The 15,938-nt window shown below is 49.4% G+C and overlaps 2 protein-coding genes across 8 annotated transcripts in view; one reads left to right on the forward strand and one right to left on the reverse strand.

Annotated features, from left to right (window-relative positions):
- The window catches only part of NIPAL4 (NIPA like domain containing 4), a 36,833-nt gene extending 32,240 nt beyond the window's left edge, over positions 1 to 4,593 (forward strand). For 2 of the 4 annotated variants that reach the window (XM_086412641.1, XM_086412637.1), the window contains exons 5-6: positions 330 to 490; positions 1,874 to 4,593. In XM_086412641.1, coding sequence (XP_086268767.1) covers positions 330 to 490; positions 1,874 to 2,502 — 790 coding nt within the window. In that variant the 3' untranslated portion in view covers positions 2,503 to 4,593. Of the gene's footprint in view, positions 1 to 46; positions 185 to 329; positions 491 to 1,873 lie in introns of those variants that run through there. The other 2 variants (XM_086412639.1, XM_086412640.1) reach the window with 2 other exon arrangements.
- Positions 4,594 to 5,193: 600 nt separating this feature from the next.
- The window catches only part of ADAM19 (ADAM metallopeptidase domain 19), a 92,122-nt gene continuing 81,377 nt past the window's right edge, over positions 5,194 to 15,938 (reverse strand). For all 4 annotated transcript variants that reach the window (XM_086412633.1, XM_086412636.1, XM_086412635.1 and 1 more), the window contains 2 exons: positions 9,651 to 9,803; positions 5,194 to 8,727 (listed from right to left, as the gene is read on the reverse strand). In XM_086412633.1, the coding sequence (XP_086268759.1) occupies positions 8,674 to 8,727; positions 9,651 to 9,803 (207 nt within the window). In that variant the 3' untranslated portion in view covers positions 5,194 to 8,673. The remainder of the gene's footprint in view (positions 8,728 to 9,650; positions 9,804 to 15,938) is intronic.

Below are 15,938 nucleotides of genomic sequence, written 5' to 3' on the forward strand. Positions count from 1 at the left end.
TGAAAGTGTTTCACATTTGTTTGCAGTGTTACAGAAGATGTGCTCATTGGGTAGGAAGTTAGACAAGAGGGCTCTGAAGGACTCTTCCAACTCTTCTGTTTGGGGATACTCTCCGTCTCTAAAATGAAAGAAATTCACGTGGCTGTTGTCCATTCCTCCAGCCTACACTGTAGCCCTCTCATAAGTAAGTTTCTATTTCAGACATTTTCAAGGGGTCCAGAAAAGCTCCCACGTGGGAAAGCAGTGAGCCCTCGCTCTGCCCTGGCCTTTTTCCAGGATGCTGGGGCCAGCCTGGCTACTCTGAGCCCTTTCTCCTCTTCTGCACACAGTGCCATCTTTTCCTCGTATTTCCTGGGGGAGAGTCTGAACCTCCTGGGGAAGCTGGGCTGTGTGATCTGCGTGGCTGGCAGCACAGTGATGGTGATACACGCCCCCGAGGAAGAGAAGATCAGCACCATCATGGAGATGGCTGCCAAGATGAAAGACACAGGTAGGTTCCAGCTCCCCTTGAGCAGGAAGGTGCTGGGGGTGAACCCTGGGGAGGGGTGACTGGGTTATGACCGTCTCAGGTGCTGCCACCTGGAGGAGGAGGAGGAAGCAAGTTTGGGGAAGAAAACTGATGGGCTGGTACTAAGGCTAGTTTATAGGGTCCCAGTTTGATAGGTATTGATGCTGTTTATTATGTAATGGGTACTGTTCTAAATGCTTTGTTTGTATGTCTTAGTTCAAATATCATAGACTGGGTGGCTTATAAATAATAGGAATTTTTCACAGTTCTGGAAGCCATCATCAAGTCCTTGTTCAAGCCCTATAGATTTCGTTCATAGACATCACCACCAGGTGTCCTCACCTGGTGGAAGGGGCAGGGGAGCTTTCTGGAGTCCCCTGGGGCACTAATCCCTTCTTGAGGGCTCTACCCTTACGACTTAATCACCCTTGAAACCCTCACCTCCTAATACTGTCACATTAGGGGATTAGGTTTCAATATATGAATGGGAGGGGGCATTCAGTCAATTGAGTATATTATCTCATTTAATCTCACAAAAAAAAGCTCCTATAGGGAAGGTCCTATTATTATTTATATTTTACAAAGAGGAAACTGAGATTTTAGGGGTTTAATGAATAACTTGTACAAGTTATTAAAAAGTTGTGTTGCTGGGACCAGAACCCATGTTTGATTCCAGAGCCTAGATTTCCTTTTTTAACAACACAGATTTATTTCTCTATTTATTTTTACTTATTTTTTATTTGGCCATGCCACAAGACGAGCTTCCCAGGTGGCGCTAGTGGTAAAGAATGTGCTGCCAATGCGGGAGACATAAGAGACCTGCGTTCAATCCCTTGCAAGGGAAGATCCCCTGGAGGAGGGCACGGCAACCCACTCCAGTACTCTTGCCTTGAGAATCCCATGGACAGAGGAGCCGGGTAGAGTCAGAAAGAGTCAGACACAACTGAAGTGACTTAGCATGCATAATATAAAAGGGCTTCCCAGGAGGAACTAGTGGTAAAGAATCTGTCTGCCAATGTAGGAGATGCAAAAGATGTGGGTTTGATCCCTGGGTCAGGAAGATCCCCTGAAGGAGGGCATAGTAACCCACTCCATTATTCTTGCCTGGAGAATCCCATGGACCAAGGAGCCTGGTGGTCCACAGGGTCGCAGAGTCAGACACAGCTGAAGAGACTTAGTTTCCCAACCAGGGATAAACCCACGCCCCTTGCATTGCAGGTGCAGAGTCTTAACCACTAGACTGCCAGGGAAGTCCTCCGGTGCCCAGATTCTTAATGTGACATCCTGCTGCCATGGGGGGTGGGGAGCTCTAGATGCTGATGGCATCCTCCCAGCTCAGGTCCTTTCTCTCCCTCCCCCTCAAAGGGTACATCGTGTTTGCTGTGTTTCTGCTGGTGTCCTGCCTCATCCTCATCTTCGTCGTCGCCCCACGTTACGGACAAAGGAACATCCTCATCTACATAACCATCTGCTCTGTGATCGGGGCCTTCTCCGTGTCCTCCAGCAAGGGCCTGGGCATCACCATTAGGAACTTCTTCCAGGGGCTGCCGGTTGTACGGCACCCTCTCCCCTACATCCTGTCCCTCATGCTGGCGCTTTCGATCAGCACTCAGGTCAACTTCCTCAACAGGGCGCTGGACATCTTCAACACCTCCCTGGTGTTCCCCATCTACTACGTGTTCTTCACCACGACGGTGATGACCTCCTCCATCATCCTCTTCAAGGAGTGGTACAGGATGTCGGCTGTGGACATCGTGGGCACCCTCTCTGGCTTTGTCACCATCATCCTGGGTGTATTCATGCTTCATGCTTTCAAAGACCTGGACATCAGCCGGAGCAGCCTGCCCCACATGCACAAAAACCCACCTGCCACTCCTGCCCCAGAGCCCAGTGTCATTAGACTTGGAGATAAGAATGTCCTGGTGGACAACATGGAACTCTCCAGCACCCCATCACCAGAAGAGAAGCCCAAAGTGTTTATAGCCCATTCGTAAAGCCTGAAGTAGAGAAGTGAGAGGATGAGCCCTGTGGTACAGCCTGACGGCTTGATTTCAGAGCCACCTGGTTACTTCCAACACAACTCGTACCAATGGGCTCTTTTCTTGAGACTTCCATTTATACCTCATTGCTGTTTCCAGGAGAAAAATCCCTACTCAGTGAGCAGTGGTGGTTTCACTTCCTGGAAACACAGCCTCAGTGACCAAACACACTACTTGGTGCCAGCAGGTCCCCTGGACCTCCCTTCCCACTTGTTTCCTGTGTTGTGGGGAAGAAGATCGGATTTGACCCATTGAATGTAGCGCAAGCCAGGAACTTCCCTGAAACGCTGGTCATCAGGAAGTTCCCCTCCTGAGACTGACTCACTGTTCCCGAGTCCAAGGCTGAAGTGCACCTGGCTCCCCAGGGCCCAGAGAGCAACTCGCCATGCCCCCTGTCTGGAACTAATAGACACACAACTCTTGTCAAATGTCTTGTTGCTGTTGCCACCTCATTTTCGGACACGGAAACAAGACCTCAGCTGACCTTCTTACTGTGAAAGCTGCCTGATGTCTCAGGGAAACCCTGCCACCAGCCCCATTCCCAGAGCAGCCAGCCTGGAGCTTAGCATCTGCTTCCATCCTCCTCACCCCCACCCTTCCCTCTGTGCTGTGCTCAGTTGCTTCAGTCATGCCCAACTCTTGCAAGCCCGCTCCTCTGTCCATGGGATTCTCCAGGCAAGAATACTGGAGTGGGTTGCTGTGCCCTCCTCCAGGGGATCTTCCTGACCCAGGGGTTGAACTCACGTCTCTTATGTCTCCTGCATTGGCAGGCAGGCTCTTTACTGTTAGTGCCACCTGGAAAGGCCCCTTCCCTCTCTAGATGCACCCCAAGGAGCTGGTCACAGAGACATTCAGGTGGTTGTCCAAGAACTCGAAACAACACAACCAACCACAACAAAAGGTGCCTCCCAGCCGAGCTCTGCTGGCCAAGCCCAGAGTTTCATTCCGCCTCGCTCTAAGAGAACAGCAGTTCACGACTCTTAAAAGCAGCCTGGTTGTCGAGTAGAATGCACTTTCCTTTTCCTCAAGGAGTAAACCACAATATGATTTGGGGAGATGGGGAGAAGAGTGAGGAGCAGAGTCAGGACTTGTCAGAGAGCAGACACAAGCTCTCTGGAAACCAGAGGCTAACCTGTGTTTACTCTGGTGGCTGACCAAGAACCCAGGCGGCAAAGGTAACCTCTGGGTGTGTGTGTGTATTTAAAATGCAGCATGCAGGATCTTAGTTCCCAGACCAGGGATTGAACCCATGCCCCTTGCAGTGGAAGGACGGAGTCTTAACCACTGGACCACAGGGAAGTCCCCTTCGGCAGTGGAAGCTCAAAGTCTTAACCACTGGGCTGCTAGGGAAGTCTCCTCTGGGTAACTTCTGGGCTGAAGCCTTAGAGGCTTGGCCAGTGGGATCAGCTTTGAACTTCAGTGACCAAGTGGGGGTGTAAGCTAGGTACCAGGTGTCATTCTGGCCATGGACCAGATTGCCACCAAGTCCCCAGTCCACTGATGAGCTGCCCACCCTGGGAGGCGGTGTGCCACAACTGCTGCACCACCACCTGCTTTGGGGACTGCCTGTGGTCCCCCAACATTTGGCTGGAGGCAGTCAAAAAACCAAGAGCAGCTGGAGAGAGAGAATTAATATCGTTTCCCTTCCTGTCTTCTTTCTAGCAGTGAGAATGTGACAGTTGATTCAAGGATCATTGATACGGAGGTAAGGGAGTCAGTATATTTGTCAAGAAGGAAGCCCTGGCCCTCAGCCCCCCGAGCTGGTGTAGAGCCCCCCTGTGTAACTCCATACCTGTGCCTGTGTTTATGTCCCGGGCCCTCAGTACAGCCAAGCCCAGGCCAAACTCCTGCTGGCCTTAGAGCACCAATGAACAGGCTGGCTTTCTGCACGCACTCCAGCCTCAAAGCCCCAATTTTGAACGACTGTGGATTTCTCTAACTAAAATCAATGCAACCCACTGGATGTTGAGAATGGCCGTGATCTGAGGGCCCTGAGAGTGTGGTCTGCAGGGTCAGTAATAAAGACCTCTGAGTGTGTTTACTTGATGCTTACATCTCGGCCCTCCTTGGACATGGACTAATTAAACTGGTTCTTCTAGTGCTGGTGGACGGAGCAGTGGGGGGTGGGGGGTAGGGTTGGGGTCGGGGGCCAGGCCAGGCCCCAATCTCTGGAGAGTTGTGGCTATCAAGGAGGTCCTGTCCCTCCAGTGTCTTCTGCAGTCCAGCCTTCACTAGAGAGGGAAAGGTTGTCTGGGGAATACAGTCCACTAAAGACTTTGCACATCCCTTGTTTTTTTGTTGGTTTGTTTTTACCATCCCTTGTTAATGTCTGAGCCTTTAGGAGGAACCAATCACAATGCTAAGAGCCTCCCATGAATACTTTAAGCCCTCACAAATCCTCAAGGTAGGTCTGTATCACTCATGTCCCGAGTGACCCCAGACCTATTTAAACTAGACCAGCTTTTGTCCAGGTGCCAAGACAAGCAAAGACCCCAGGCTTCTCTGTGGCTCAGGTTCTTCCACGGTGGTCTGACAAGCTGGGTGGATGGTCCCTGTGGGAACTCTTCTGAGGAGTCCTCAGGGATGGATCGTATCCAGGCTAGCCAATACAACATGAAAACAAACAAACGAGCTGTCAAACCAGCCAACATTTCAAATGACAATTTAATTAAATACAAACAAGGAAAAAAGGCACCATAGCCCATTCAAGTATTTTGCATAGATATACAAATATTGTAAACAATTAATAGGTGAATGAGAGAAAAGAGGATCTGTTTTCCGTGAACAATCTCCCAAATAAAAAGAAAATTCACATTGCCCTGGATCCCAGACACATACGTACGTACACACAGTGGGTGGTGAGAGAGGGTGGGTGGCTCTGGGGGCACTTGGTGTGGATTCTACAGATCCTCTGCTTTACCAGGTTCCCTAGGGAGGGGTGGGGCACCATTCCAGTTGGCATAGTCTTGATTTTCTTGGGTGTCCTGCAGAGCTGTTGTACATACATTTAATTCAATCTCTGACTTTAAAACCAGTCTCCAATTTAAAACATGAGAATCTTCTATACCCCCAGCCAAAAAAAAAAAACAAAAACAAATTCTGACATGGGTAAGAGGAGGCTTTGTTCTAAAGGATTACAGCAAGAGATGGAGAGGGGTCATGGCCATAGTGGATGGGGCTATGACATCACTGTAAGATCTACAACGAGACACTATAAGATCTGCAAGGCTCTCAGAGCTGGGACAGAAAGGAGCTTTTCTTTTACAGGGAGAAGTAAGCAAGGCTAAAAAGAACCGAAGGTAAGCAGGCAGTTACCACTGGAGCCCAGTGCCTGGGCTAAAACCCACCGAGACAAGGAGAGCCAGTGCAAGCTCCCTTGAGATCCCTTGAGGTTTACATTTCAGAGATGCCTTCCAGGCTCTTAAGGAAAACAAGTCTAGGGTTGAAAAACTGGTAGGAGGCTAAGTTAGCTTCTAAAAAGATTTACATAGTCTCCATCTGAACAGTAGGCTGGTTAAGTCACTCCACCAAGCCTCAGTTAAGCTCCTTTCCTCCCCATCAGACCCTGAGCATGGACTTGCCCTTGGCCAGAGCCGGCATCAGCCCCTCCCCCAAAGGCTGACCACAAAGTCTGTCCCTGAATGTGGTTCTTTCCAGCCATGCTCACTCCTTCCTATAAAAGGCCTCTTCCTTCTGAGCTGTGAGATGCTTTACAGATCTTGCAGCCACTCAGCTCACCCGAGCAGTCTCCTAAAGCAACTGCCCGGTGCCCCTGACTCAACATTCCCTTCCCCAGTCTTGCAGTAATCCCTGTGAGTAAAGTCCTTCCTTCCCTAAATCCATACTGGGTTTCATCACCTCAAAGCAGCACATGGACACAGGAGGGGAAAAGCGGGCCACAGTAGCCAGTCTTGTCCCCCCGGGCAGCCTCCCTGGCCTTCCAGAATGGTGCCTCCTGCCTCCCTGAACAGAACCAGGAGAGAAACAGTAAATAGAACAGGTTGCCAAAAGTCTTACCAGATTTTAAAAATTCGACCATCTTCCAGTTCACAGTACAATTTTTATCACGTGGAGGTGGTACTAAAATAATGGAAAACAACACACAAGAAAGCAACAACCCAGGTCTCTTTCCGGTTTGGTTCCAGGGAGGGTGGATTTCAGATTCAAGAGGCTCACACCTCACAGCCTTCCACCTCCTGATATGGGGGAGGAAAGCTGGACGGAACCACAGGATCATTGGTGAGGCATGGGGTTGGGCTTAAGGGTGATTTTGGTGGGGGAAGTGTTTTAGCCTTTCATTTTCTGGGACCCAGCCGTGAGGCCTGGGGCATCTAGAGTAGCATGCTTAAATGGAAGGCTGTCCCCTGACCCCACCAGGAAGTGAGGATGATGGACATTGGGTGTGGGGCGCAACCAGGACCCTTGTCAGCAAGACAGAGGTGTGAATATCACCAACATCACAACTACTTAACTACCTGAGGGAGGAGAACTTCATTTCCTGAGCTCTTTCTAAATGTACCCCAAGAGTCCACCAGGTGCACAGCCCAAATCTCCCACCTGTCTCCAAACCCAGAACATCGATTAAGCACCCATTGTGTATGGAGAGCTAGAATGGGGCCCTGGGCTAGTGGTTGGGGTGAGAACTCAAGCCTCTTCCTTGAACTGAGGTTTTCAAGAGCAAACATCTGTTCATTGCAGGAGGTGGGCAGCCCCCAGATGCCCAGCACCTTTCTGGGGTGGGAGACAGTCCCAGAGAACCTCGCCGGTGACTCTGACAATTGTCCCAGCCTGCAGAGCACCGCACAGCCCCGCTCCCTGTGGGGAGGACAGGACCAGAGGAAAGAGCACAAGGAAGTGGATAAGGAATCATCTCGCTGGTCCCAGCACAGACTCCATCAAGGCTGCTTCTCTAGGGAGCTCTACAGGTATGCTCTCTGCTCAAAGGACAACAGTCCTATCTCGTTGCTGATCAGCCTGGGGATAGATGGGGTTCCCAGGACATCCGCTCCCTTCCCTACACCTGCCGCCATCCGTGAGGACCATGCTCAGATTCAGGGCAGGGAGAGGAAGACCTGCACTCTGCTGAGGTCACAAAACCATGGACAGTAAAGCTAGGTGCTCACAGCCATGGCCCAAGGCCATGCCAGTCATCACTCTCGAGAAACCAGGAAATCCTGGGGCCAACCATCAGGCAGAACCCTGACCTGCAAGTCACAGCACCAGGTCCCAGGAAGTCGGGACTGCTGGGGAATCGCATTCCACAGCACCACACGTTGGGCAGGTCCAAGCAGGGAAAGAAATCAAAAGCACGAGGCACTTGCAAAGTGCAGAAAAGAGAAAACAGAGCAAGCAAGAATCATGGCAAGCAGATGGCGACCTTTGGCTTGACGGCTCAGAGGGGCCCAGGCTATGCTCCCCCTGCTGTCTAAACGCCTACAAATAGTACCTGTCTGAGTCAGAGTGACCCGTGGGAATATGGGTAGGTAGGGGTTTGGGGGTGGTGGGGGGTAGTAAGGAGAAGACTTGATTTGTTCACATGTGACCACTGAGCCAGGAGTTATGACCTTGACCAAGCCCTGGGCAGTGGGAGGGACCCCTCGATCCCAGAGCTAAAAGGGAGGCTAAGTGCCCACCTCCAGCCAGCCTGGAACCATGGAGGAAGACAGAAGCAATAGAAAGCTCTCACGTGTACCCAGATGTGGATGGATGGCTTCTCCAAGCTGAGTCCTGGCTTGAAGGTCGAAACCAGCTTCCCAGGTGGGCTCCAGCTCGGACCACTGGCACCAGATGGACTGGCACCTCTTGGGGGACGGCCCAGCTGGAGGGTGGATGGGGGAGAAGCAGCCATTCGTCCTCCTCTGCTTTCCTGTTCCTACCTGGGGCTGGATATTGCACAAAACAACACTTGGATGCCATGGGGTAGTAGTCACTCTGGGCCCCTGAGGAGACCGAGGAGGCACTGAGTCGAGAAGGAGATTTTCAGAGATGCGCTGGTTCCAGGAGGAGGGGAGCTGGGGAGGAGGAGCTCGGAGGCGGCCAGACATGCTTCTTCCAGAGCCCATGGCTAACGGCTCCTCCGTGGTATTCAAAGTCCTCAAGGGAAGGGAGAAGCCCCTTTAGACGAGTCTAGATTTTCGAGCTAGTCATCCCCACAGCCCTCTGTGATCTGTATTCAGGAAACTGAGGGAAAACAAGAGAGGAGAGAGAGAAACGTCAGATCCGTGCGGATTAATGGAATCATGGGGCACTGTCCTCTTGCTTGTGTCAGGTGAGCAGACGAGACAGACAGCTGGGAAAGACGGTTTCTACAGAAGTCTATCCACGTGTCTTCTTGTCCATCAGCTCTCCAGTGAGAGGCATCGTGGCGCCCCCCACCCCGCTCCTGACCCCAGCTGATCAGCTATCCCTACTCCTCCCTCTCAACAAAGCTGTGCCCCAGTCTGCAGAGTTTGCAGGACCTCGTGGGAACACAGGGCAGTCAGCCAGCTTCCTCACTGGCTCCTGTCTGCCCCGACCCCAGGACTGGCCACACAGAATACATCAGCTTCAAGGAAGATATATTAGGAAAGGCCATTGTGCACAGCCTACCAAAGGCTGGCAGTTAATGACAATTAACTGCCTTGACCTTCACAGCAACCTGGGGTGGGGGTGGGGGTTGTCTACTGCTGCTTCCTAAAACCTCTTTCAAGATAAGGCATCGGAGACTTGGCAAAACTAATACAATTATATAAAGTTTAAAAATAAAATAAAATTTAAAACAAACAAACAAACAAACAAACAAAAAAAAAAGATAAGGCATCGGAGACTCAAGAGTGACTTGCTCAGGGCCACTCAGCTCATCAGCTGCAGAGCTAGTTTGAAGGTACCAGAGCTCAGCCTCCTTAACATCAGCTTTCATGTGGAACTAAAACACCTCTATCACTAGGGGGTGATATCACCAATTTAAGGGACAGTCATTTAGGCTAAGCTTTTTGTCCTTGGCTTTTGTTCTGGAAGTTCAGCCTTACCCAAGAAGCATGAACTGGTCTGTTTTCTCAGCCGTATTTTTGCCCCCTGGATCCCTCTGCTCTCAGCTTTTACCTCAAGGGTTTCTGAAGACTCACCTTTGGGGCAGGTGCCACCAGGGGCCGGGTCTGAGGAGGGCCGGAGGGAGGGGGCCGCAGGATGGAGGCGCCGCTTGGCCTAGGGAGGTTCTTGCGGCCTGGCACTGGGTTAGCCGGGAGCGCCTTCTGCGGCGGCCGAGGCCTGGAGAGATCCTGTGGAGAAAGCCACAAGCCTCATTCAAAGGCCAGAAGCGCCCGTTCAAGAGAAAACGTCCTCAGTATGTTACAGGCCAAAAGCAGATGAGAAGAGGGATACACCATTTAAAAAGAATGGTCCCATTTATAAAAACAGATTGTGTGCGTACATGTTTACCTGCTCAGGAAAAAAAGCCTTTTTGGAGAGCAAGTTGGCAGTATCTATTAAAATCAGAAATCATACTCAGTTTAGAAGTGATCATTCTCTGACCTAAATACATGATTCCACTTCCTGTTACCCATTTTAGAGAACTATTTGCACAGGGCCACAGAAATGAAACTGCAAGGATGTTCCTCGAAGCACTGTTTATGACAGCAAAAGAAATTAGAAATAATTAAAATTTTCATCAACAAATTACTAAAATTACACAGAGACATATGACATGGCATTTTAAAAGAATGAAGTAGGCTGATAAGTGCTGAGGTGGAAAGATGACCAAGAGGAATGGCAAGGTGGTACAAGCTGCAGAGGGTAGTTTAGAGAAACAAGTCACCCCCCTCAGTCCCCTACCAGTGTAAACCCAAAGGTACAGGGGGAGTCAGAAAGATGAAGACCAAACTGGTAACAGGTCAGAGGTTAAGAGTGGGCTCTGCATGGTGAGAGGGGTCATCCAAGTGAACATTCAATTTTTTTTTAACAAGAGTATACATATGTATATTACCTGTGCAAATAAAATTTTTAAAAAGAAGAAATCATATTTTCCATATTGGTTGTCTGTGGGTGGCACAATTCTTTCCTTTGTACTTTCACATTACCTTCATGTTTTACTACCTTCTCAATAAGGCCTTCCCTAATGGCCTTATTTTGGAGAAGGCAATGGCACCCCACTCCAGTACTCTTGCCTGGAGAATCCCATGGACGGAGGAGCCTGGTGGGCTGCAGACCATGGGGTCGAGGAGAGTCGGACACGACTGAGCGACTTCACTTTCACTTTTCCCTTTCATGCATTGGAGAAGGAAATGGCAACCCACTCCAGTGTTCTTGCATGGAGAATCCCAGGGACGGGGGAGCCTGGTGGGCCGCCGTCTATGGGGTCGAACAGAGTCGGACACGACTGAAGCGACTTAGCAACAGCAGTAGCAACGGCCTTATTTAAAATTATAACACTCTGCAAAACACAACCATACACAATCTACGAGATGCAGCAAAAGCAGTCCTAAGAGAGAAGTTCATAGTGATACAGGCCATCCTCAGAAAACAAGAAAACTCTCAAACAACCTAGCCTACCATCTAAAAGAATTAGAAAAAGCAGTTTGGTTTAAACAAACAAAACAAACAAAACTTAAAGTCAATTTATGGAAGGAAATAATAAAGATCGGAGAGGAAACAAATAACAGAGATTAAAAAACAATAGAAAACAATCAATAAAACCAAGAGCTGGTTTTCTGAAAGGATAAACAGAATCAATAAACCTCTGGTCAGACTCACCAAGAAGAAAAGACAGAGGACCCAAATAAAACAAGAAATGAAAGAGGAGAAACAACCACAGACACTGAAGAAATACAAAAAAAAAAATCATAAGAGAAAACTCTGAACAATTTTATACCAATAAATTGGACAACCTAGAAGAAATGAACAAGTTTCTAGAAACATACAGCCCTCCAAAACTGAATCAGGAAGAACTAGATACTTTGAACAGATTAATTACTAGAAGTGTGACACAACCTATAATAAAAAAAAACAACTCCCTGCAAACAAAAGTCCAGGACCAGTGGCTTTACTGGAGAATTCTACCAAACATACAAAGAACTTACACAAATCCTTCTCAAACAACTTCAGAAGATTAAAGAGAAGAGAACACTCCCTAAGTCATTCTATGAAGCCACCATCACTCTGATAGCAACACCAGACAAAAATCATCAAAAAAGGAAATTACAGGCCAGTATCTTTGATGAATGTAGATGCAAGAGCCCTTAACAAAATATTAACAGACTGAATCCAACACATAAAAAAGATCATACATCATGACCAAACTGAATTCATCCCAGGGTCACAACAATAGTTCAACATATGCAAATCAATTAATGTGATACACCACATCAAGAAAAGACAAAAACCATTGACTGTCTCAATAGATGAAGAAAAAGCATTTGATAAAATTCAACATTCATTCATAACAGAAACTCATCAAAGTGGGTATAGAGGGAACATATCTCAGCATAATAAAAGGTATTTATGACAAACCCACAGCCAACATAATACTTGACAGTGAAAAGCTGAAAGCCTTCCCAACTACAATCCCGAACAAGGATGCCCACCCTCACCACTTCTATTCAACGTAGCATTGGAAGTCCTAGCCACAGTAGTCAAGATCAGAAAAAGAAATACAAGGTATCCAAATTGGAAAAGAAGAGGTAAAGTGGTCATTATATGCAGATGACATGATACTATATATAGAAAAGTCTAAAGACTCAAACTACAACAGCTGGGATGTTCAGTGGTTAAGACTCTGTACTTCCACTGCAGGGAGTGCAGGCTCAGTTGCTGGTTGGGGAACGACATGCCCCATGGGGCAGCCAAATTTTTTTTAGATAATAAAAATAAAAGGGAATAAGATTGAAAAACCTGCAGCACCCCCTCATTCAGCATTCCCAGACCCCTTTATCCTAATCTACTTTTTCTTTCTTGGTATATATCACCCCATTCCACCACAGTATACTCCCTTATTTTTTATTTTCTCTCTCTGTTCCCCAATAGACCAGAAAGAGGACCAGAGGTCCTTTTCTGTCCGATTCAGGGATACAGCTCAAGCTTCCTGAACAGGGACTCATATACAGTGAGCACTCAACATCCATATCAGTTCAGTTCAGTCACTCAGTTAGTTGAAAAAAATAAAACTCTGCACTAGTCAGAAAAGTTTAAATAACTGTATTTCTTCTGTGATCAAAAAACAAATTTTAAGGGGCAAAGACTGGACCATGCCACCACCCACAGATCCCCAGGCTGGTACAAGAGAAGCTGATTCCACAAGTGAGGGTTTCAGGGCCTGCTGACCTGGATGGTTCCCCTTCTTGTGGAGGTCATGAGCAAGCATAAAAATGGCTAAATGGCAAGCATGGGGAGAGGGTGGGAGTAAATCAGAGATTTTCTGCAAGAAGCTTTTCAGTCAGCAGAAAACTGGGAGCAGAAATGAGTAAAAGCAGCAGATTCTTGGGACCAAAAAATCACGCTGACCCGCTCCATTCCTTCCCCTAAGGACCCAGAGATCCCACACCCTTCCAGGCCAGACAGCTGCCAAACCAGAGTGGCTCCTGGAGGCCAGGACAGAGACATTCTGGCGGAAGCAACAGCTGGGTGCAGATGTCAGGATGCAGTGGGGAAATGCTGTGCTCTCTTGGCTGCTTGCTGTGCAAAATGAACAATTTGTGTGTGTTTGTGTGTATGTGTGTGTGTGCGCGCGTGCATGCATGCTAACAGAGGTGATCTGGGCAGGAACCTCATCAGCATGGCAACACTGGGCATCCCCGAGCAGGGTTGTGCCACTGGCCACGTCTGCTTCAACCCAGCTCGGCTCTACCGGAGGCCTCACCCAACACTTTTTCTGGGGTGGAAACAGTCCCTGAACTGCTCTGGCCCTATGCTCCCATCCTCAGCAGCAGCACCCCTGTCAGTCAAGCTGCACAAACCAAACCAGACACTGGGCAGCTGTGCAGGCGGGGATCATCCCCTCCCAACCCTCAGCAGTAACTGTTCCCCAAGTCCTGTCTATTTTCTTTTCTATACACCCCTCATGGGCTTCACCCTGTCAATGCTACCATCGCCTCTCCCCCGGACACAGTTTAAACCTTGTAACTGATAATGTCTGTGCATTCAGCCTCATCCCCCTCTGATCAAATGCCACCATAGTAGGCCTTTCATTTTTTAAAACGACTTTTTAACTAAAGTGTAATATACATAAAAAACATGAGTCATAAATATACAACCAAATGAATTATCAGAATGAACACACTAACGTAATCCTCACCCAGGTTTAAAAAAAAAAAAGGAAGATTAATAGCCCCAGAAACATCTCTGGGCCCTCTCTTAGGCACTGTGTCTCCCTCTTCCCTAAATGTAGCACAAACAGAGATCCCAAACCAAATCTGATCACATCACCCACATCCCACCACTGCCCCCCTGTTCCCACTGAATGCAAATCCAATTTGTAATCCAGGCCCATGGCACAGTCTGGCCTCTCCTGGCTCTCCAGCTTCTTATCATAGCTCCTTGGGCCCCAGGCAAAGGGGCTCTAAAGCTCCTTCCATCTGGGGGCTCTCTTCATCACAAAGCTTCCCCACCAACAGGTCCCTGGTCCAAGAACCTCTCCTGCCCCTCACAGCCTGCTAACTCCTGCTCACCCCTCAGGTTTCAGCTCCAATGTCACCTCCTCAGGGACGCTTTCCCAGATTTCCAGATAACTCTCTTTGTAAGCAAGCTGAACCTCTCCTTCATAGAACTTACCACTTCTGTAACTACACACATACCAGTGTCTTCCCCAGCAGGCTGTGAGCTCCAGGAGGCAGAAATGGCTTCTGCTTTGCTCACCAGTGCCAGGTACAAAGCAAAAGTTCACACACATGTGCAGAGAGAGCAGAAGAGGTTACAAAGCTTTGCCTACCACCTCTCAAGAGTGGTCCAGTCACCAGGCTAGGAGGTTGTGGAGCTGAGACCTGAGAGTGTGGATGCCCCCAGAGCCGACCCAGGGCCTGACACACAGGGTGGCGGAGGGTCTGGAGTCAGCCCTAGGTGCAAGTCCTGGCTACTCTACTTACAAACCACCCCCTTGGCCTGGCCCCTTCAACCCTGTGAGACAGCTCCCCCAAACAGAAACTGAGGGCAGCAGAGACTCAGTACTCAGATGGGTCCCAGGAAGGGCGTCTGCCCAGACTGAATCCCTGCCGCCTGCCCTCAGCACTGTTGAGAAATCCCTGTTTGGGCCTGAAGCCATGCTTGGGGTGTATATTTTGGGGTACCTGCCAGTGGTGGAGGGGCCTTCTGGGCTCTGGATTCCTGCCAGCAGCCTCCAGGGCAATGCAGCTGGAGTCCACTACCCAGCCCCTCCCCCAACCTATTGCTTAGCACTTTGGGCTCAGGCTGAAGCCATCTCCATTCAACAAGCCTGCAGTGCAAGATTTTCTGGAACACTGGTCTCATGGACTGCTCCCTCCCTCCCTCCTCCTCTGTTCCCCCCTCACACCCTCGTCTGCGCACGGTTGCTTTCTCCCCCCTTATTCCCTTTTTCTCTCCTTCTGTGGCCTTCAAAACTCACTTGTGGCCACTCTAAACCCCAGTGTCTCAGAATGTGAGTGTATCTGGAGACATGGCCTTTAAAGAGGTGATTATGTTGAAATGAGGCCGTTAGAGTGGACCCTAATCCAATCTGACTGTCCCTGTGGACACACAGAGACGTCGGGGCGCACACGCACAAAGGAAAGACCACACGAGGACACAGGAGAATGCAGTCACCTGCAAGTCAAGGCGAGCTGCCGCAGAAAAAACAAACCTGCTGGACTTCCAGCCTCCAAAGCCGTCAGGAAGTAAGTAGTTTCTCTGTGGTTTCGGCACCACCCCACCCCCAGACTGTGGTGTCAGTTACAGTTGCCCAAGGAGCCTAACACTCTCCCTGTCCTCTGCTCTCCTCTCTCTTGCCTCTTCTCTCCCTGTCAGTCTTTCTTTTCTCTTTCTGTATGCAATTTTCTATCCCACTCCTGCCCCAGATGAGGAAAACGGGAGAGCAGCAGTTTTGCAGGGCTTCCCAGGTGGCGCAGGAGTAAAGAATCTGCCTGCCAAACTCAGGAGATGCAGGTTTGATCCCTGAGCTGGGAAGATCCCCCTGGAGAAGGAAATGGCAACCCGATCCAGTGTTCTTGCCTAGGAAATTCCATGGACGGAGGAGCCTGGTGGATTACAGTCCACGGGGTCACAGAGTCGAACATGACTGAGCACTGGAGCATGCACTGCAGCAGCTTTGCATCATCAGAGAACCAAACCTGTTGCTCCTGGCTCTGCTGAACCATGACACTGCCACGTCCCAGAGACCCCAGGACCTAGAGCCAACAGTCCTTAGGGGCAGGGACAGCCTGGGCCCCCTGGACCATGCCCAAGAACAACAG

This window comes from Bos grunniens, chromosome 7, assembly GCF_055505025.1.
Source record: "Bos grunniens cultivar Pamir isolate PY7600 chromosome 7, Bosgru_T2T1.0, whole genome shotgun sequence".
NCBI lineage: Eukaryota > Metazoa > Chordata > Mammalia > Artiodactyla > Bovidae > Bos > Bos grunniens.